This window comes from Solanum verrucosum, unplaced genomic scaffold (genome assembly GCF_900185275.1).
Source record: "Solanum verrucosum unplaced genomic scaffold, falcon-dt-bn FXZP01001278.1, whole genome shotgun sequence".
In the NCBI taxonomy this organism is placed as follows: domain Eukaryota; kingdom Viridiplantae; phylum Streptophyta; class Magnoliopsida; order Solanales; family Solanaceae; genus Solanum; species Solanum verrucosum.
The window spans coordinates 342,703-365,492 of NW_026020317.1; the positions used below are offsets into that span (position 1 = coordinate 342,703).

General features: G+C 30.9%; 3 protein-coding genes and 1 pseudogene across 3 annotated transcripts; 2 read left to right on the forward strand and 2 right to left on the reverse strand.

Annotated features, from left to right (window-relative positions):
• The first annotated feature begins 4,365 nt into the window (after window positions 1-4,365).
• Window positions 4,366-7,813, forward strand: LOC125835313 (F-box protein PP2-B10-like). The gene is made up of 3 exons (XM_049514437.1): window positions 4,366-4,647; window positions 7,027-7,148; window positions 7,399-7,813. The coding sequence occupies exons 1-3, from the start codon at window positions 4,387-4,389 to the stop codon at window positions 7,811-7,813; spliced, it is 798 nt and encodes a 265-aa protein (XP_049370394.1). The 5' UTR covers window positions 4,366-4,386.
• Window positions 7,814-9,137: 1,324 nt separating this feature from the next.
• Window positions 9,138-10,713, reverse strand: LOC125835312 (cytochrome P450 71AU50-like; annotated as a pseudogene).
• A 5,222-nt stretch (window positions 10,714-15,935) lies between these two features.
• LOC125835252 (uncharacterized) lies at window positions 15,936-16,995 on the forward strand. Its single transcript, XM_049514381.1, has 3 exons — window positions 15,936-16,260; window positions 16,409-16,641; window positions 16,716-16,995. Exons 1-3 carry the CDS (start codon window positions 15,957-15,959, stop codon window positions 16,992-16,994), a joined length of 816 nt encoding a protein of 271 aa, XP_049370338.1. The 5' UTR covers window positions 15,936-15,956; the 3' UTR covers window position 16,995.
• Window positions 16,996-19,552: 2,557 nt separating this feature from the next.
• LOC125835246 (delta(12)-fatty-acid desaturase FAD2-like) lies at window positions 19,553-21,340 on the reverse strand. Its single transcript, XM_049514375.1, has 2 exons — window positions 21,277-21,340; window positions 19,553-20,761 (listed from the first exon to the last, which is right to left on the reverse strand). The coding sequence occupies exon 2, from the start codon at window positions 20,729-20,731 to the stop codon at window positions 19,589-19,591; it is 1,143 nt and encodes a 380-aa protein (XP_049370332.1). The 5' UTR covers window positions 20,732-20,761; window positions 21,277-21,340; the 3' UTR covers window positions 19,553-19,588.
• Between the last annotated feature and the right edge of the window lie 1,450 nt (window positions 21,341-22,790).

Consider the following 22,790-nt stretch of genomic DNA (forward strand, 5'->3'; position numbering starts at 1 on the left):
TTCAAAATCACCACAGGAGGTATGGTGATTTTGCTTTCAAACCTTTGCTTTTTGCCTAAGAGATTTTTTATGGGATTGCCTACGTTGGGTTTTGAGCATTCAACATTTTCTTGAACATGTTTCACCACATTCTCTTGATAGGTTTGGTTATCCTTTATGGTGTGTCTGATTCTGAGGTTATGACGATGTCTTATAGTTTTCTCGCTCTGTCTTTCCTTTGTCTTAGTGGCTTGAGCTTTGTCCCATCTGGTATTCTCAACTTCAGGAATAGTGATCTGCAACTTGTTTTGGCTTTGTTCTTCTCCAGACCTCCCTTCTTTTATGTCCATATTCACCTCCATGTCTAAGTCAGTTAGTTTGTTGAAGGCGTTGCTATTCTGTTTATCGCATATGTTGACCCCTGTAGTATCTTTCTTTTCCACATTGTCGCCTGAGGACGTTGATGATATGAGTCTCTTGTCATTGATTTTCCCTTTATTCTTCTTATTTTCCACCTTTTGCCAAGCTTTAGATCGTGTATTTTCTACATCTTCCATGTTTACAGCAGTGTTCATCAACCTCTGTTCTTTCCCCTGTTGTACAGGCCCCTGCTTGTTGCTCCATGAGGTTGTGGCTTCCACATGGATAGCTTGCATTTCCCTTTTGTTGGGTTGATACTCCTTTCTGATTTCCTTTTGGCTTTGAAGTTTCTCGTAGTCGGCTTGTCTGTTAATTTGGTTTCCTCCTTGAGGGTCAAGAATAGTTCTCTTGCATTTCTCTTGGGAGTGATCTTGGGTTCTGCAATATTGACAAAAGGTGGGCAGTGTTTCGTATTCAATCTTTTGGTTAAAGGTATCGACTTGTCCTTCAGAATTCCTTATGACCACTTGAATATTGGTGAGTAGAGGTTTCAGAAGATCAATTTCCACACGGAGTTTGGCCGTGGTTGGTCGGGTCTTGGACTGGGTGGCTTTGTGCATTACAATGGAGTTACCAATCAGTTCAACTATACGACACAAAACGGCCCATTCGTAATAATGCCACGGGAGGTCCGGAAGATTAATCCACATTGGAGCTAGAGTAGATGAAGCATTAGGCTTAAAATCAAGGGAAAAAGGACAAATATACCCTCGAACTATCGTAAATGGTATGCAAATACCCTTCGTCATATTTTTGGGACATTGGTACCCCTGCTGTCCAAAAACTAGAGCATATATACCCTTTATACTAACGGACATACACATGTCATTATCTTATCCACCGATCCAACATTTATCGACGGATAAGATTGCGCCACGTGTCCCTATTTAGTCTTCCGTTAGAGTGAAGGGCATATATGTTCTAGTTTTTGGACGGCAAGGGCACTAATGTCCCAAAAGTATGACGGATGATATCTGCATACCATTTACGATAGTTCGGGGGTATATTTGTCCTTTTTGCCCTAAAATCAATTGTCCATCTTTGAATTGCCATATTGTTATCTTCTCCCAACTGGATGAAATTGTAAGAAATTATGGTGTTGTAGTCATCTTCATTTTCCACATCGATAAAGACATGTTTTCTATCTTTTGCCCCAATTTTAACATGTCCTTTTGTCGGGACAATTTTGGCAAAGTCAGCCCGGATTTGGTCGATTTGGGGTCTGCTTCGTTCAAACTTCCCTATCAGCGTCCACCTGCATGTCTCCGCAAGCATATCATGTTCTTCTTTAGTGAACGTGACCGCTGGTTTCCCTTTGAGGATTTCATGCTTCCTTGGTTGGAGTTTAATCTTGTTCTTCTCATAACCCTGAACTCTTCCTCCCAAAGCACCTTTATAATGCATATTACCAGAAGTGGGAATTTGGATCTGGTTAAATTGGGTCTTATTGATGTTGTTATAGATTTGGGAGTTTGTAGCAAGAGGGGGGAAGTTGTTAAAGTCAGGTGGGTCTGGCGGTCTGTTTGCCGACGAAGCAGATCGATTAATGTTGAAGCTCATCTTGAGCTCCGTCAAAATTAGCCGTTATCAGGAAATTGCCGTTGAAGAGATAGAGAGAAAAGTTAGAGAGAGGATTTTTTTTTCTATGTCTTTAATGGATTAGCTTTGTAATTTCTTCTTCTTGTTCATTGTTCTTTCTGTTTCATAAAAACTTTTTGTTGAAATTTTGGATAAGCGATGTGAGTTATGAAGGATACAAAAGTGATGGAATTGTTGTTGGACAAACGATTTGTTTTGTGAATCTTCAAGTTCATTGAACATCCTTTCGATTTTGATTCAAGATTGTCGAAAATTTTGAGATTCAAAATTCTTCTCCAATTCATTGAAGATCCTTTCCGTTTTGATTCAAAATCGTTAAAAATTTTGAGTTTCAAAATTATTCTCCTAGTTTATTGAAGATTCTTTCAATTTTGATTCAAAATTATCGAAAATTTTGAGAAGATACATCATGAAGATCCTTTCAATTTAAATTGATAAGTGTTGTATTTCTACTAGATACATTAAATAAGAAAGTGTTGCCCATATGATTTTAGGTTTGAGATCGATACATTATTATTTGGTAATTGTTATGTATCAGATACATTTAGTATAAATTTGAATTTACGTATTATAACTACAAAATTAGTGCATGATACATTATTATTTATGTATCTTATTTTGTTTGAGATCATGAAGATCCTTTCATTTTAAATTGATAAGTGTTGTATTTCTACTAGATACATTAAATAAGAAAGTGTTGCCCATAAGATTTTAAGTTTGAGATCGATACATTATTGTTTGGTAATTGTTATGTATCAGATACATTTAGTATAAATTTGAATTTACATATCATAGCTAAAAAATTAGTGTATGATACATTATTATTTATGTATCTTATTTTCTTTGTGAGATACTATATTTTAAAATATAAAAAAATACATTATACATGTAATTGTTTCAAAATAGCTTCTTTTTTGTGCGTGTGATAAATAACAAAAAGTTTATGTATCAAGTACATTTCTATTGAACATGATAAACACTAATAAAAGATTCAACAACATTAGAGTTATGTATCAATACCTTAAATATGAACCGTATACATTGCATAAAACAAATGTTATTGTAGCAGTGATGTATCAGATCAATGATAACACTAACAAAGACTAATTTAAGACTCAAAATAAACGAGATACATTAAAAATCTATATCTTTGATAGTGATGGCCGTGCTATGGCAGATTCAACTTTTTTCTTTTTTTTTTGGACGTTTTTCAATAGTAGAAACATTAAAAGAAAAATAATTTTTCAAAAAAAAATTCAACGACAATATGATTAACTAAAATTGCAAATGTTCAATAAGATTTCAATGAGGGCAGGGGACGGAGGTAATTTTTTTTTTTTTTAAGATGAAAAAATTAAAAAATAATAATAAAAGAAATAGAAAATTGAAGTGATGGAAAGAAATCTACCTCTTGAATAATTTGAAATCATTAATTGAAAATAGAAAAGATTTGAAATTCAAAAATAGATTATTTGATAAACTTGAGAGAGACACCTTCTGAAAATCAAAATGAATTTGAAATTTGTAACTGCTAAAGAACTGGAGAGAATTTAGGGATAAAATGGAGGAGTGAAATGGGGAGTTGGAAACATGGGTGTAGGCTGAAAATAGGAGTGGAATATTTATGTATCCGGAAGATTTTATGAATTGGGGGAATTAAGGAATTTTTGAATTTTTTAAAAAAGATAGGGATAAATGGATATTAAAGTAAGTAAATGTATGTATATAAGTAATTTTCCCTTTAAAAAAATTGTCTTGCCCATAACTCAGTCTGCCAGTTATAAAATGAGTTTTGGTCGCATATGAATAAACGAGGGATTGAACTTTTTTAATTGGGTTGGGTCTAGAGGTGTTAAAAAATGAGTGAGGTAATTTTTAAAAGACATTATACATAAATATGCCTTTTAACTTGATTTTATTTCATATTTATGTTCTTCAATTTTTGGTGTGCATAAATAGACGTTTAAACTTGTATAAAATTGAACAAATAGACACAAATATCCTACATGACAATTTGTGTCCTACATGGTGTCCTATGTGTATTATACCACATATAACTCATGTGTCTACTTGTTCAATTCTATACCAGTTAAAGTGTCTACTTGTGTACAACTAAAGTTAGAGGACATATATGTTAGTTAAGACCAAGTTAAATAGCATATTTATGTATTATGTAAAAAAAAAAATTAAGATAAATCTTTTGTTAGTTAAAGATGAAATTAAACAATACAATATAATAAAATTTAAGTAACATGTAACAATACATACAATACAATTAGGCAACAACCATGTATGGTTGTTAAGAATTACTAATACTTAGCTGTTAAGACATGAAGTACATAGAGAGAGAATTGACAGAGTAAACAAAACATCAAATTCAATTTTCCGATGGACTATTTCCGATTGCTGCCGGAGGGTTGTGTTTCTGATATCCTCTCCTTCACTTCCTCGAAGGACGCTGCGATTTCGTTTGCAATTTCCCGAGGATTCAACTCGGCTGCTGAATCGGACCTTCTTTGGGAAAAGTTTTTACCGGAGGATTACGAAAACATTAGCTCGAGATATGTCTCTCCACGGATTTGTTCGTCGAAAAAAGAGCTTTACTTTAGTCTCTGTGACTCCCCTGTTCTAATGGATGGAGGCACCTTGGTATGTATTCCATTTCTGAAATTTCATTTTAGGTGTAAATTGGGAAATGGGAAGCATCATTAATTAGTTGAATTATTATTAAAAGGCTGTCAGACGCACTGTCTAGTGGTATAAATACAACCAGGTGGAGCAAGGACTTGAAGGCTTGATTTAAATAGTTTTGAAAAGGCATAATACATATATTGGCCCCTAAATTTGGCTTCAAATTTTAACTTTGACCTCCAACTTTCATAATGCACAAATAGGCACTTTAACTATCCTACCTTTAAATAAATAAACACGTGATTTTTGGAGCCAAAAGCGTGAAATGCAAACGCTGCCACGTGTATTAGTGACCCACTCAATGGCTGCCAACTATTCAATGCATATGGGCCCGTTTTCCTGTCTATTTGACACCTTTTCAAATAATTTCTCTTTATTTTTGCCTCACAACTTCTTCCTTCACTTTCATTTTGTGGTAAATTAATATTTGAAAATGTCAATTATTCAATTTATAATTTATTTGCCTTATTTCTTTTTTTAATTTATGTGTATTCAAAGATTACATTTAAGATACTATAAATTATTAGACTTAATATTTAAAAAAATCTATTACAAATTTGAAAATTACGTAATATACACTATTAATTACAATAATTACTAATTTAAAATATTTTTTCAATCTAATAAGAGCCTACAAACACACTATACGTTATATTTAAAAGTACTATAAATCATAATTAAAATATATTTTTTTTAGAAAATTTTTTGTTGACTCTTGAAATTCTATTGGTGACACATGAATTTGAATAGATGGAACAATATATATTATTGAAAGTTAACAATACTATAAGTTATTCGAAAATGATGTTAATGATTTTTATAAATTATAACAAATTAGCAACTAAAATATTTTTGAAAAAACATACAAAAAATTAGTTGATGAATCAGCCACCACACCGTGGACATGTATGCTTTTTGTGATTAAAATTGAGTTTAAGGGTTATTTTGGTCATTTAAGGATTTTTCTTTAAACTTCAAGCTTTATTAATAGTGATGTATTCATTTTAGAGTTAACATGAACATTTACTACCATATAAATATATATAATTTATTCAAATTTAAAATTTAAAACTATTTATTTAACGTCAATTAAAAATTAACTTTTAAATTAATTATTAGCACGGGCTCTTCATCACTAGTATATAATATAATAAGCGGAAATAGAGAGGACCTTGGGGTCGACACGTGTTCCTTTTTCCTTCTGGACAAAAAAAGACTATGCAGACAGGAGGTCAACCTGTAAAAAAAAAGGGGGACCCATATTTTACTATTGAAGGATGCGTGTTTCTTTTAAATTTCTTTTACCATACTAAATAATTGTATAAAATATTATAAATCACGATAATTAATTACTTAAATATTTAAAAGATATAAAAATATATAAAAGATCTGATTGACTCTTCAAATTTTACCGATGACACATAAATTCGGACAAATGAAATAATATATATTATTTGAAAATTTCTTAGAAAGTACTATAAATTACAGTAATTAACAGCTAGAAATATTTCAAAGACAAAAAAAATTGATTGAATCTCAAAAAAAAAATTTAGTACTACACGTGTTCCTTTTTCCTTCTTGCCAAAAAAAAACTTCATTATAAATTTTTTTCGTAATAACAAAATTTTTTATTAAATGTCACTTGCATTTTGCAGTAAACAACAAATAATGCAAAAAAGAGGGGAAAATTGTTGAAAAAAATATAAAAAGGGTTTAATTGTCCTTTCAATGCTTTTTTTACTGTTGACCCCCTGAATTTTTACATCTGACACGCCTAATTTGAGTGTATTTCACGCATTTTGCCAGGTAGGATCCGAGTGTTTTTTTTGTTTAAGTTTTGGATAGTTAAAGTGCCTATTTGTGCACTTACAAAGTTAAAGGTCAAAGTTAAAATTTGAAGCCAAGTTTAGGGGTCAATATATGTATTATGCCGTTTTGAAAACATAGCTTTTCACTCAATAATGCAAAATTAATTACGCCCTCTGTCCAATTTATATGACACATTTCGGATTTTGAGATTCAAACAAGTTTATTTTTTACCGTAATTTTTTCATATATCTTTTTAATATTTTCAATTATCAATTATTGAGACTTATAGTACTTTTAATGTAGTTTACACATATATAAATTTCATTTTTAAAAAAATTGAAGATTTCATGAGCAAATTCTCGATCAAACTTAAAATGTTTGACTCTCGAAAAATGAAATGTGTCACATAAATTGAGACAAAGGGAGTAGTTTATACATCAATGATAATGAGAATAACTTTTATGAATACAAGAAAGAAATTTTCTAATGTGCTATGTATCTGAGACTTTATTTTATTTTTGAAAACAGAGTTTTTCACTTGATAAGAAAACAGGGAAGAAATGTTTCATGATATCAGCAAGAGAACTTGCTATTGTATGGGGAGTTGATACACCATGGTATTGGGAATGGATTGCTCACCCTGACTCCAGGTTTTCTTCTATTTTACTCTCTTCATTTTCACGAGTTTAAGTTAATTATTTATATATTGTTGGCATGAGCTATCCGTCCATAAAAAAAAGTGCATATAAAAGGTCATTTGTTTTTGTGTATGTATGTTAGATGTTGAATTTCCTAAGCTTTATTGCTGGTTACTTTTGTTAACTAACTAGCGAAGCTATATATAGCAGCATATACTCGTTAAATACAGATATTGATGAGACAATACATTTTATTTTGCAGATTTTCAGAAGTGGCTCATCTCCACACTGTATTTTGGCTAGACATACGAGGCACGATGGGAACACAAATGTTGTCAAAAAGAACCAGATATGTTGTTTATTTAGTGTTCAAATTGGCAGAGGAACATTGGGGACTAGAAATTGCTAATGCATTTGTTAGGTTTGTGAATCGCGTGAGCAACAGAGAAGCAGAGGAACAAGCTAGCACGGTGAGTTTAGTCGGAGAAAATGCTAGCAGACGACGCAACTTGAAATGTCCACAAAGAAGAGTTGATGGATGGATGGAAATAGAACTGGGAAATTTTATCAATGATACAGGAGATGATGAAGATGTTGAAGCGCGATTGATGGAGATTACGCAGCTTCATGGAAAATGTGGCCTTATTGTTCAAGGAATTGAATTTAGACCAGAATGAAGAAAAAATTGAACAATCCTATAAAATATGTAACTTATGTTTTCTTGGGCGAAATGGTCTAATGGACCCCTGTACTTGTATCCGTTTGTATTCTGGATCCTTTTACTTAATCATTTGTCAACTGAACTCTTAGACTCAATTAAAATGAGACTTTTAAGCCCTTCCAACCATGTGTGTAGCTCACTCTCCTTTACATAAATGACATGTCATATTCACGTCATATATATTAGTGCCATGTCATAATTATTTTTTAAAATTATTAACCAAAAATATTTTATAAAAGGTATTATGTACTCTTCATATGTTAATAAATGTCCGTAAAATTTTATTTGTTAACCATAATTATTTTAAATGAAAGGTAACCAAAATTTGATTCTCCATGTAATCTTTTAATAAAAGGTAACATATACTCTTCATATGTATAATTTAATTAAACAAAATTATTTAATAAAAGGTAACATATACTCTTCCTAGTGAAATTTTTTTGGATTTTCCTAGTGAAAATTTTGCCTTCGCCACTAACTAGCGAAGCTATATATTACCTTATACTCGTTAAATACAGGTGTTGATGAGACAATACATTTTATTTTGCAGATTTTCAGAAGTGGCTCATCTCCACAGAGTATTTTGGCTAGACATAGGAGGCACGATTGGAACACAAATGTTGTCAAAATGAACCAAATATATTGTTTATTTAGTGTTCAGATTGGCAGAGGGACATTGGGGACTAGAAATTGCTAATGCATTTGTTAGATTTGTGAATCGTGTGAGCAACAAAGAAGCAGAGGAACGAGCTAGCAGTCGGAGAAAATGTCAAGAGACGCAATGTGAAACATCCACAAAATAGAGTTGATGGGATGGATGGAAATAGAACTGGGAAATTTTATCAATGACACAGGAGATGATGAAGATGTTCAAGCGCGGTTGATGGAGATTAAGCATCTTAATGGAAAAGGTGGCCTTATTGTTCAAGGAATCGAATTTAGATCAGAATGAACAAAAGAATGCACAATCCTATAATATGTAACTTATGTTCTTGATTTAAACTGTGATATTTTTATGGCTACTTTCTAACTTTAGTTCAAGATTGTAGAAATGTTTCAGTGAATGAAGTTGTTAAAAAGAACCAATGGTAAAATCAATGTTTTAGAGAATAAATTGTTTTCATTGAACAAATCTTATTTGATTAAGGCCAACTATTTCAGCCAAGTCTATTATTTGTGAACAGATAATCAACAACTACAACATACCCCGTGAAATACCACAAATAGAGTCTGGGGAAGGTAGAATATATGTAGACCTTATCATATTGTATCGTTTGAGATTAAGCATTATGTAGTCTATAAGTAGGAATAGCCACTAAAGGATTTTTCTCTGCTTGTTGCTAACCCAAAGTTCTCCTCAACATCCAATTCACAAGGCTGCATACCTTTTGGAAGCTCCCAATCAAAGCAATGCACCAGTTGTGCTACTATAAGTTGGACAATGATGATCCCCAACTGCATTCCAGGGCAACTTCTTCTGCTTGAGCCAAATGGTAAAAGTTGGAAGTCACGTCCACGAATGTCTATACTACTCCCAACAAACCTCTCGGGTAAAAACTTTTCAGGTTCAGACCAAATATCTGGATCCCTTTGAACAGCATAAAAGTTAATCAAGATCCGGGATCCTTTTTGTATGTGGAAGCTATTGACTACACAATCTTCCATGGCCTCGTGAGGCACTAGTGGTGCTACGGCATGCAGCCTCAGGCCCTCCTTTACAACCATGTCTAAGTAGTTCAACTTCTCCAAGTCTGATTCTTTTACCATTCTTTCAAGGCCTACCACTTCTTCTAACTCTTTTTGGAGTTTCTTCATCACATGAGGGTGCCGAAGAAGCTCCGTTAGTATCCATTCTATAGCTGTTGCTGAAGTGCCCATTGCAGCAATTAACATATCCTGTTATAGAAAGTGAAACAGGGGAAATTAGTACAAACAAGCCTAATAATAGAAGTATATAAATGGGATGAAATAACGTACGAAGAGGATAGCTTTTATATGTCTACGATCAAACTGAAATTCTGCTTCTCCTGATTGCATAATGTCCAACATGGTGTCAACAAAGTCTTTGGATTGCTTCTGGTCACGAGACTGGACATGTTCGTCAATAATCTTCTCAAGAAACTCATCAAACACCTTTGAAAGATCCTTGAGCCGGCGAGTGAGTCCCTGAAGATCAATTACACCAAGGAAGGGGAAAAAATCTCCAAGATTTGGCGTTGCTGCCAAATTCTCAATATCATTAACGACAGCTTTGAATCCCCTCTTGTCCAAATCCTCATCCGTGTACTTCTTTCCAAACACCATCAAGCAAGTCAAGTCAGCACTCAAAGACGAAATCTTTGCACTAAGATCAACAACAACGCGATGATCACAAGCTTCATTTTTAAGTGATTTGATCATAAGCTCAACTTGTTGCCTTCTCATGGATTGAAATGAATTGATCTTTTGGTTACTCAAAAGGTGCTGAGTGCACAATTTGCGCATGTTGCGCCAATATGGTCCATACTTTCCGGTTATCAGATTCTTCTGTCCATATGCCAAATACTGAGCTGCCTCGTTATAAGGCCTAGTAGCAAAGATATGATCATATGTCTTGAGGAACTTCTCCGCTGTGTCTGCAGACGAGACAACGATTGTAGGTACTAGTCCCAGTCTAACATACATAAGGGGACCATGTGTTTTTGCTAGTTTTAGGAAATCGTGGTGTGGATTTTTTCCTAATAAGTGAAGATGTCCTATAATGGGAAGGCCTTTTGGACCTGGAGGATACCTTTTCCTATTCTGGATGTTGTTTAGCAGCTCATAAAAGGCATACACAATAAAAATAACAACTAATGTTGGCCATATCAAAGCCATGCCTAATACTTACTAACTTTTTTAGCTTCTGAAAGAGCTCTAATGGAAAGGGTCTAGAGATCTCAATCATATAATGGCTGGCACCATTGAAAAATCAATGCACGTTTTGGTCATTGAAAAATTAATGTACAATTTGATCACTGAAAAATCAATGCACAACTTGGTTGTGTTTGGTAATCAGTATTGAGGAAAAGAGCATAGGCCTCAGGCCCCAAATTCGAGGGGTCCCATTTTTTAACAGGAAAGGACTCAAATATGCCATAAACTTTGAGAAAAAACTCATTTATGTCATCCCTTAACAAGTTTGGCTCATCCATGCCTATTTCATTTGAGAAAAAACTCATCCATGCCATTATTTGTTAACTGAAAACAGTTTTGGGTTTGCAAAACCATTTTTTACATGTGGTCTCGGTCACACCATTAATTGAATCATTTTTTTTAAAGGGAAAAAGCTCAATACGCCATTGAACTTTGAGAAAAGTTGCATCTATGTCATTCGTTAAAAGTCTTGCTCATCTATGCCATTTTAGTAAACAAATAATGGCATGGATGAACTCTTTCTCAAACGAAATGACATAAATGAACAAAACTTTTAATGGATGACATAGATGAGCCTTTTCTCAAAGTTTGATGGTATATTTGAACCTTTTTTGCCTTTTAACAATAGATTATAATTTTTTATAAAATAAACAACATTGAGTACTATTTGTAAAAACTGTAAACTGTATATATAAAATGAAAGAATTATTAAAAGCAATTTGATATATTTAAAGTACTGTACGTTTATGTCTCGAAAGAATATATATTAATTATATTATGATTAAAAGAAAGACATTAGAATAAATCAATTATATACCAGTTATTAATAATTTTTTAAAGTTTAAGGCCTTCATTTGATTTTGGCTTTAAGCTTGAGCCGCACTAATGTCAGTTGAAATCAAGTTTTGTTTTTGATGTTTTTGCATTAAGTTATTATCTACTTTAATAGCCAAATATATATATATATTAGACATAGGACCCCGTGCCAGCACGGGGCCCAATATATATTTTGTATTTATTTTAATTTATGTCATATTATGGAATTTGAGAAGTTATTGAAATTTTTATATGATTTTAATAATATTTTAAATTGTTAGCTATTGTGATTTGTAGTACTTTTTTTTAACATAATTTTGAAAATAATAGTTATTACTCTCTTTGTTCTAATTTATGTGGCACATGCAGAATTTCAAATATTAACCCTTTTTTATATGTCTCTTTAATATATTAAGTTGTTAATTATTGTATTTTATAGTACATTTTGAACTTAATTTTGAAATAATATATGTTATTTCCCATGTCCCAATTTATGTGGCATTAATTGATAGATTTGTTGGAGTCGAGCGAATTTTTTTTGTTAATTATTGTAATTTATAGTTTCTTTTTTGTCAATTTCAAACAATATATGTTGTTAATTGATAGATTTTTTGGAGTCGACTATTTTTTTTTTTTAATTATTGTAATTTATAGTTTCTTTTTCGTCAATTTCAAATGATATATGTTTATCAGATAATCCATTTTATGTGGTACCAATAGAATTTAGAGAGTCAATTAAATTTTTTATATAACTTTGAAATATTTAAGCCGTTAATTATTGTAATGTATAGTATTACTTATATTTTTTTAAAATATATTTAAATATTATATGTTACCTTTTTTATCCTAATTTATATGGCATTGATAGAATTTAAGTGTCAAATAATTGTTAATTATTGTAATATAATATGTAGGACTTTTTATGTAGTTTTTACTATTTTTAAGCATATTAAGTATAGTATTACTTATATTATTTTTAAATATATTTAAATATTATATGTTGCCTTTTTTATCGTCATTTATATAGCATTGATAGAATTTAAAGTGTCAATGAATTGTTAATTATTGTAATATAATATGTAGTACTTTTTATGTAGTTTTTACTATTTTTAAGCATACTAAATTGTTAATTATTTATATATACTACTTTATTTTTTATTTTTAAAATATGTAATCAAGGAAAAATGGTGACACATGATAATTAAAATAAAGAAAAACACAACTATTGGTCAGCCGCATGAGAAAGGTAGTGGGGCCCACTTTAATTAATTAAAGAGTAGTAGATTTGATGGATATATGTGTCATTATGGAGATGTTGGATGGTTTTTTTTGTCTAAAGAAGAAAAGGTACAATTATAAAGCATTGACATACAAAAGTTTTAAGGAGCAAAAGCTAGTAAATACCAAAAATACCCCCATTTAATTCAGCCAATTTATTCATTTGTAGCTTTTTGATGGGGTCCAGTTCGACCCTGTTTTTTTTTCTTTTTTGCCATGTGTAGACGGAAAAGAGAGGATGTTTATTCACTCTTCTTATATAGTAAAATATAATGAATTATATAAATAGTTAAATTTTTACCAGAAGATAGTGTAAATGAGGATACACTTTGTTTTATTGAATTGAGTCCATACTGTATTTGTTTATTATAGCATACAGAAATTAGTATACTGAAATTTGCGTGTATTTGAGTCCATACTGTATTTGTTTTATTGAATTGAGTCCATAGTGTAAATGAGGATACACTTTGCTGATTAACTAATTTCTGAAATAACTTAATTATGCTTCTTATTATAGTGGCTATTTGCGAAAGTTTCCCTATTAGATACGACATTCGTTTTGAGGAATTAACAAAAGTACTTAATTGATTGGATACACTTACTCGATTTTTATTGGATACACTACTACTAGCCAAAAACAGTTTTAGATACAACATTCATATGCAAGGATTAACATAGCACTAATTTTACTGGATACACTTTCTCAATTTTGCAAAATAATCGATACAATCCAAAAAAATTCTAAATACAACTTCAAAAATCACTAGATTCCTAGATACAATAACGATTTTAAAAAATCAAATACACACGTATACAATTTAGCTACTCCTTTGAAAATCACAAAATACAAACAACAAGCCAACAAAGCGGAGCAATGACAATCACAGACAAAATCAACTTAGGTCATCGGAAAAAAATGATGCAAATCCAAAACAATAGCAATCAAGAGACACAATCACAAGGTAAAAGTTTTCTTTCCTTTATCTGAAACAAATTCGAATTCTCAACACAAATACTCAAACGTTATTTAATAAGATAGTCAAATTACAAGTTACAACGGCAACACTTAAACTCTTGAATTACAATGAAAATAACAAGTAACTAAGGATACATATAAGAATGGGATGAGAAGTTTAGATTCTAGAAAGAAGATGAGAGGAACATACAATTTCTTTACAATATGCATAATTCTCCAAAACCGAGATGACAACCATTCAAACTCTACTCAACCTAAATCTCAAGCAAAACTAGTATTGAGTTGTGTAATTATTGGGCCTCTTTGTGGTTTATCCTCAGGCCCAATAGCTTGGCCTGCCGTGTTCGCAACATTATCTATCCTTGTAACAACTTTGTTTGACCTCTCTTTTTCCAAAAATGTAAGATCTTTGAGGCTCCCCTTCGCCCTATTGTTTTTAGACGAATCTCTCACTCTTGATGAAAAAGGATGTAGTATAGAAATTGAAGCAGTTGAAGCTTTCGTTGGAATAAATTCAAATGAGAATTAATGAAAGGAAACTTTCTCTTTTGGTCGTATCATGACCTAAAATATGGGATCGTGATGACACATATTTCAGACCTATCGATCGTAAATCAACTTAACACTATAGCGTTTTGTCCAAGTAGAAAATGTGAAATTTAAAGTAAAACATTGGTAAGTCTAGAATTTGAATCTTAACTTCAAGATAAACGATGATATGTACAACCCCCAAGAACTGAAGACACAAGTACAAGTGCGTCATTGATTTGGAACAATAAGGGGCGTTTGGTGTGATGGATAAGGAAAAATAATCATGGGATAAATTTTTAGTACCCCTTAAATCTATGTTTGGTTGTAAAGTGTGAGATGACTTATCCCACCATTAATAATTATGATTGAGATAAGTTATCCCTGCTTGTGGATTGAATACTAATCCCCGAATAACTAATTATAGGATAAAAATGTAAAATAACAAATGTTGGTATTTTTTTTAAAAAAAGGGACAGCATTTTGAAAATATCTATCAATATTTTATTAAGCATAATAGGAGGGCTTTAAATAGCCAACTTGATAACATAATCACAGAAATCTGCATAACAAAAATTCAAAAAGACTAAATAATCTCAATTGTTAAAACGACCTAACAATTATTTAAAACTCAAATTCATCCTAAAACTAGGTAACTTATTATTTTAAAAATGACTGTTGCAGTAACTAAAAGCAAACTCAACAACAAAAGTAACCCATTAAACCCTCTTTTATACATCACTTTTAAATACATGTATATTCATATAATTTTTAATACCACATTCATTACTAGTTGTTTTTATGATTATATATTTTTTCATTAAAAAATTTCATTATATAAACATATTTTTTATTTATGAATATATTATACATTGAATTTATTTGACTGATTCTTATATTTATTCATATTTTGATTTCTCTTAAAATATCCACTCCACTATTGAATTACATATTTTTAATTAAATAGTTTTCTAATCACTTAAATATATCAATTAAAATGAAGATAACTTTAATATTTCACAATATATGAGTGAAATGTGCTTAAAATTTAACTAATCTATGTCATTTTAATTAACAAATAACAACATAAATAAACCTTTTCTCAATGAAAATGACATAAATAATCAAACTTCTAACGAATAACATAAATAAATCTTTTCTCAAGTTGATGATATTTTTAGCCTTTTCCCATCTGTTTAAAGGGAAGTAAAGTGCTTAAACATAAAGAAGTAATGAACACAGGGTCCCACACATTGTGGAATCTCAACAAATGAGGCCATATTCTTAGTCCACAATACATCCCCTGGAATTTCAACAAGGGCGGCCCTAATATTTTTAGGTGGACTATTATGAAAAGTAGTGAAAAGTAAACAAATAAAAAAAAAAGTTAATTTTTTTTTAATATCTATTATATTTATCTAAAAATAAGATTTTAATTATATATAAATAATAATATAATTTTTCGAATTGGCTTCATTTGAACTCCTCCCCTGTCCATACTATTTATATACTAAAATTTTAACTTACTTTCATTACATTTACTCTCTGCATATATACTAGTATTACATTCCTAACTTCATTTTACATAACTAAACTTAATTGTAAAATGGATCCATGGAAAGACCTGACCGGAAAAGTAGTGATGGTGACCGGAGCATCGTCAGGAATCGGGCTAGAGTTCTGTCTCGATTTAGCCAAAGCCGGTTGCAGAATCATTGCTGCTGCTCGTCGTGTTGACAAACTGAAATCTCTCTGTGACCAAATTAACAGTAATTCAGAAGGATCCCCTCGAGCAATCGCCATCGAACTTGACGTTGCTGCTGGTGGTGCTACAATTGAGTCCGCTGTACAAATAGCTTGGGATGCTTTTGGACGTATCGATGCCTTGGTTAACAACGCCGGCGTTAGAGGTACTTGATTTTAAGCCTCTGATTATAATTTGGCTTTTAGACCTCCTATTCTATTGAGTCGCCCCTGTTGAGTGGAAACATAATTAGAAAATTCTACGCTACTCTATAGTCACTAGAATTAATTTTTGTGTAATATCATATTGTATAGGAAGTGTGAGCTCTTCAGTGGAATTGACAGAAGAGGAATGGAACAATACATATAACACAAATCTAAGAGGGGCATGGATGGTTTCGAAATATGTTTGTAAGCATATGATCGATGCTAAACAGGGCGGAGGATCTGTTATTAACATCACTTCAATAGCTGGTTTAAATCGTGTAGCAGTACCAGGGACTATTGCTTACGCTACTTCAAAGATGGCTCTAGACATGGTTACTAAGGTACGTACGTTCAATTGAACAAGTGAATTGTTATTTATGATAAATTAATTGATTGATTGCATTTTAAATGACAGATTATGGCGATTGAATTGGGAGGAGAGAATATCAGATTGAATTCGATATCGCCAGGAGTTTTCAAATCAGAGATAACAGAGAGCTTAGTTGACCAGAAATGGTTTCATAAGTTTCTTTATAAAACTCTTCCTACTAGATATCTTGGAACGACAGATCCGGGCTTAACATCTCTGATTCGATACTTAATTCATGATTCTTCTGAATATGTAACGGGTAATGTTTTCATCGTCGATGGTGGAGCTAGCTTACCAGGTGTCCCTATTTTCTCATCACTCTAGCAAGAATTAGCTCATGAAGTTTAACAAGAAATGGACATGTTACAGAAATTAATAAAATGCTTGTGTTAAGTTACTACTATATTGTACTTTCGATTATCAAAGCGAGCAAAAATGTATCGTAATACTTGGTTTGATTTAGTATATTGTTACCTCCTCGTTAGAGTGTTCACGGTTTAAATTTTGATTTGAATGATTTTTTATTAAAATCAAAATCGAATCAATAAAATCTGTTTTTAAATTATTAAAATTAAAACCAAACAAACTACAATAGACATTTATCCATTTTGTTGTCTGGAAGCAAGCAAAAGTGTATCAATCGAGAATTGATTTGGATTGGTGTTTAATTAAACCATGAATCCTCTATCTTATTTCTTAATAAATTACAATTTAAAAAGACTTTATATTAAGATGAGGTAGAAAATAAGAAAATGTGCCTCATATCTTCCTCATGTTTACACTAGTTTCACAACTATCTCCCCCATTCAGTAGGAGAATTAAAATTTAACTAAAAAATATTGAATGATATCGCTCAAATTCAATAACGGAATCAAAATTTAACTAAAGAATATCGACCGACACCGCAGAAATACATGTGGCTATCCACACAAAAGGCCCCAACCTAACCCACACAAGGAAAAAACAGAACTTTCTTTTAGCTAAAGTTGCTTTTGACATTTTTCAACCCTCAAGACTTTTCCATAGTCTCCATTCATATCTAAGTCTATCAATGCCCATATGTATACTCCAAAGTTGACTAGTCTTTCCCCATATTTTACTTCTTAATCTTACAATTATATGAGTAACTTGGACATATATTAGCTACTTCTTCCGTCTCAATTTATATCTTATTTTAATATGATATAATTTTTTTAAAATATTGAAACATGTGTCGATGTATCAAAAAATATTTTTTAATCGTATGATTTAAATATGTTATATCAAAAGTTGAAATTAAAAAGTTATCGAAAAAACATTCTTTTTAAATGTACTAAAATGAAAATGAAATAAACAAATTGAATCGAAAGAAATACTAAAAATGAGATTGACAATAAATAATCTTTTTAATTATTTATTTTTCATTCAATATCCTTGAAGTCCTAAATTCCTAAATAACTTGAATTCGTAACATAAGTGATACGACCCATTAAAATTCTAATAATGCTTTCTAATAATAAATTATTTACAAAACTTAAACTCGAAACTCTTAATCAAAATTAAAATAAGTCTATTTATCCCAATTTTCCAATATCCTCCCCCCCTCCACACCCACCCCACCCCACCCCCAAATCCTGACTTTTCAGTTTTCACCTTGTGATTTTCCGTCTTCGAGCCGATATGAGTCACGGGACTCCTGCTACACTTATCTCAATTAGAATTAATTTTTCTATCTAATTTACGTGATACTATTTGATTATATCAAAAAATCAAAAGGGAATGAAGATTTTAAAGTTTAATAACATTTACATGAGTAAGAGTAAAAAGAAATTTTTTAAAATTATTCATTCTGTTTTATATTACTTGACCTATGTTGACCTGACACATTCCTTAAAAAAAGTTTTAAGAACATTTTAAAAGAGATGTTTTGAAATTAACAATTCCAAGTTGAAATCCTGAAATTTCTTAATTGCATTGCACGATCTTTTTCAAAATAGTTACTATGAAGATCTACAAATCAAAATGAATTTCATTTAAACCCCTATTTCCCTCTACGCTTTTTTTTTTTTTTGAAAAAAAGTTGAAATTTAAGAAATTCATCTCACATCCTCCATTTTTAAAACCCCAATGACTTATTTTTCGAAAAATTTATGTTGGATGAGTCAAATAAACACACTGAATAAAAATAAGAATATTTTAAAAACATATATGAGACAAACAAACTCCAATATATTTTAATTAGAGAATCTAATACTTTTGGGCAGAAGTCAAGCAAGTTCTTTTTTCTTGAGTATAACTTTTATAACACTTTTTTTTTCAATAACACTATGAGATCATTTATAAAGTGATTATAAGTAATTATTTATATTATATTTCTTGATCAAGTATCCATAGTTAATTAAATAGATTAATAACCTAAAAATAAGATAAGTAACTTTAAACAACTAGTTAAATTGCACTAATTATAATATAGATATAATACACAAATGTGCCCTTTAACAATTATTTTCAGCTGTCATCTATGCCCTCCAATTTTGAATATGTATAGGTAGACACTTAAACTTGTATAAAATGAAATAAATGACACATGTATCTTAGTTGAGCAACTTTTTTTTTTGTAACAAAATAAAAAATATGAATAAAATAATTACTATTAATTGTGTGATTTTCTGAAAAATCAACTCAAAATATTTCATTTAGTTATTTCGATTTAGAAAGATGTCATTTATTTTGGTAGAACTAAAAAAGAAATATGAATACATTTTTTATATTAAAATTTATAATCATCATAGGATGATACATTGAGTGAGACATATTATTCTTCACGTTGACAAACATTTGACTAGTACAATACAAAGAAAAAGACACAATTCATAATACAAATACTACTTAGGTTTTAACACCTGACCAATTCCAAATGATTATTTCTTGATGAACTTTCAAAGCTTGTTTTTGTACCAATAAACTCCTTTATCTTTATCTTTCTCCACAAAGATACACTCCTTTGTATCCCTCCACATTGCCTTTAAAATTGGTGTATCATCAAATTTATAGTATTCTCCTAACAATGGTTTGATAGCTTTTGTTGCCTCCATTGCATGGTAATGTGATATATATGAGAATATATGATGCAAAACATGTGTATCTGTAACATTGTGGAACACCTTATTTAAGACACCATAGTCTCTATCTACCGTAGCTAGAGCTCCTCTTAGATAATCCCACTCAGATGAATCATAATGTGGCAATGAAGAGTGAGTGTGGTGCATAAGAGTGATCAACACTATAAATCCATTCACAATAAGGAGGGGTACCCCATAGATGCATAGAACCCAAGCTAGACCTTGTGTTAAAGTAACACGATATAATAAATAAGTAACTGCAATCACACCTGCATCTGAAATGTAGATTTGTAGCCTTTCGCGATTAGAATATATTGGGCTATATGGATCATAATGACATGCAAAACGATCATAGTTTTTGCCTGAGATATTGAAGATCAAGTATAAAGGCCAAGCAAAAGTTAGAGTGAAGGCAAGTACGAATACTCGTCCTAGTGGATTGTTCAAGTATTTGTAGTACCATCTTAGTTTTGATTTAAGTCTTGGTATGTAGACTTCATCATTCTCAAGGGAACCTGTGTTTGCATGGTGACGACGATGACTATGTTTCCATGCAAAGTATGGTGTTAGAAGTGCAGAGTGGAGGATAAGACCAACAGTGTCATCTACCCATTGGTAATCACTAAAGCCATGGTGACCACATTCATGGCCAATGACCCATATTCCGGTGCAAACACAACCTTGAGCAATCCAATAAGTAGTCCATGCCAAATAGGTTAATGGTGATGGAAGAAGGTGAATGTAAGTGTTGGCAATGTAATAAAAGATGGAGACAAGTATGAGATCTTGAATAAGATACGAGAACGAACGAATAAGAGATCGTTCAAAGCAATGGGGAGGGATGGCCTTCTTGACGTCACCAAGTGTAAAAGGTGGCTTTGAAGATGGCACTCTTTCAAGAGGATTTTTCTTCTGTTCATTTTTAGTTGTCATAGCAGACATATTACCACCACCTCCCATTTTTGTTCTCCTTCCTCTTCAATCCTGAATCTGCAATTCAATAATATTACGGAAAGAAGTTAAATGCTTAATCCTAATAAGTGATATTACAATCGAGGTCGTGGATTTTATTCCCTAGACCGCTTACTTCATTTGTTGGGGGAATTAATAAACAATATATTTGAAACAAATCATATTTGATTATTGTAGAGAGTCAATTTGTTAATTATGTCATGTGAAAAATTAGAGAAATCAAACTACGGCGCATGGAAACCAAAGAGAAACAAATGATAAATTCATTGTATTAGTTAATTGCATTATTTCGTATATTGCATCAATATAGAAGAGTATATAACTATATATTTATAAGTAACTAAAAGAAATATGTTTTTATTCTTATAGATCCTAAATTAAAAAGAGAATAGTTATTGTAGATTCTAAATATGAAAAGGAAAGTAAATGTTTTAAAATATCTTAAACCAAAACAAGTAAATATTTTACTATTAGGCAGTGGAGATCATATACTATAGAAGAAAAGTACATTTTAACAAATTACAAAGAAATACCTCAAAATTGAAAAGAAACCTTTTAGTCTCCCACTGAAATTAGAAAAGGGAAGTGTTAATCTGTGAGTGAAGAATATAGTTTTGTGTATATATATAATGCCCTATATGTGGGACCTAGTAGCCAACCTACTATGACTATTGGAAAAACAAAATTCCTACTTTCATCACAACCACAACATGCTTTAGTCAATATTTGTAATTTCTTGGAATGGCCTCACAATATCGTGCCTCAGGTGAATTCAAAATTTAAATTTAACGGATTCAATCCTTAAATTTTTTAGGTTTGAATTCGATGGAATATATATGTTTTGTGTGTCACAAATTATAAATTTGGATGAACTCGTTAAAATTAGATTTAGTTGGTTGTATTCCATTTCACATTTGAGAATATGAAAGTTGTATTCTGGTTTTTAGTTTGGTTGGTGATGTTTGGAGAAGTTGAATGGTCACTTAAATCACGAGAGGGAGTTATTTTGATGGTAATTCGTTTTCACTTTCAGTTTTAAGATTGTGAGGCGCTTGAGTCATTAAGGAAGTAATAAAGATAAAAGCTCCTAGGAAGAGGTTAAAAAGAGGAAGAAGAAAAAAAATTGACTAGTCAAGTAATCGTAGTAATTATTATTTCACAAAGTTAAACTTCTTGTCCTAAGAAAAATTGTACTCCCTCCATCTTATAATTACTTATTCAATTTCCTCTTCACCCTTCCCTTAAAAAATCATAAATAAAAAAGATATTTTTACTTATTTATTCTTTAATTCCTTTTAATTACTCTACTTATGTGCCTTTAATATCAATCCCAAGATTAACAATGGAGGGGTTTTCTAGTTTTTCTTTTAAGACGTGAAGCATTAATTATCATTTCATAATCGATTTGTTCTAACTTTTCCTTTATAAGGAAAGAAGATAGTCATATGAAGTAAGCATATCAATAAATAAAAAATTCAACAAAAAATAAAAATAAATTAGAATTATAAAATTTAGCTAAAAAATATGATAAGTTGACATACTATATTAAAATAATGTTGTGTTGTTTCAATATCTTAACGAAGACACAATATTTTTTTTTTTACATCTTTTTACAAGTAGACAACAATAATATTGAAGAGAAAATGTATCGGATTTTCAACTACACACTTATTTTTTGCGAGAATCTTATTATCTCCTGAACTACTTTAAAATAGAATAAATAATCCCTTAAGTGCTGAGTTTACATAGAGAGAATATGTTACTCTCTTTGAGAGAGTGAGTTGCCTTTTTTTTTTAATTTCTGTTTTTTCTAATTTTCTTTTTTATTTCTCTTTCTTTCTTCTTGTATTTATCTATACAACTATACTTTTTTCACCATTATCATTGTTGAAGCTTTTTCAATGGATGTTTGGTATAAAAATTATCAACAACTAATACATTTTATGACTAATAATTTTTCAATAGACTTATTTAGAACATATCTAAAAAATTAAATTTTTTTTTTTTTAAAAACATACTCATTAATTATTATTATTTTAAGTCATGG

Bases quoted from the DNA above. Each gene is read 5' to 3' on its own strand.
- LOC125835313 (XM_049514437.1), top strand. From the start codon at position 4,387: ATGGACTATTTCCGATTGCTGCCGGAGGGTTGTGTTTCTGATATCCTC. The intron at 4,648-7,026 runs GTATGTATTCCA...TTTTGAAAACAG, and splicing joins TAATGGATGGAGGCACCTTG to AGTTTTTCACTTGATAAGAA. The intron at 7,149-7,398 runs GTTTTCTTCTAT...TTTATTTTGCAG, and splicing joins ATTGCTCACCCTGACTCCAG to ATTTTCAGAAGTGGCTCATC.
- LOC125835252 (XM_049514381.1), top strand. From the start codon at position 15,957: ATGGATCCATGGAAAGACCTGACCGGAAAAGTAGTGATGGTGACCGGA. The intron at 16,261-16,408 runs GTACTTGATTTT...CATATTGTATAG, and splicing joins TAACAACGCCGGCGTTAGAG to GAAGTGTGAGCTCTTCAGTG. The intron at 16,642-16,715 runs GTACGTACGTTC...TTTAAATGACAG, and splicing joins CTCTAGACATGGTTACTAAG to ATTATGGCGATTGAATTGGG.
- LOC125835246 (XM_049514375.1), bottom strand. From the start codon at position 20,731: ATGGGAGGTGGTGGTAATATGTCTGCTATGACAACTAAAAATGAACAG.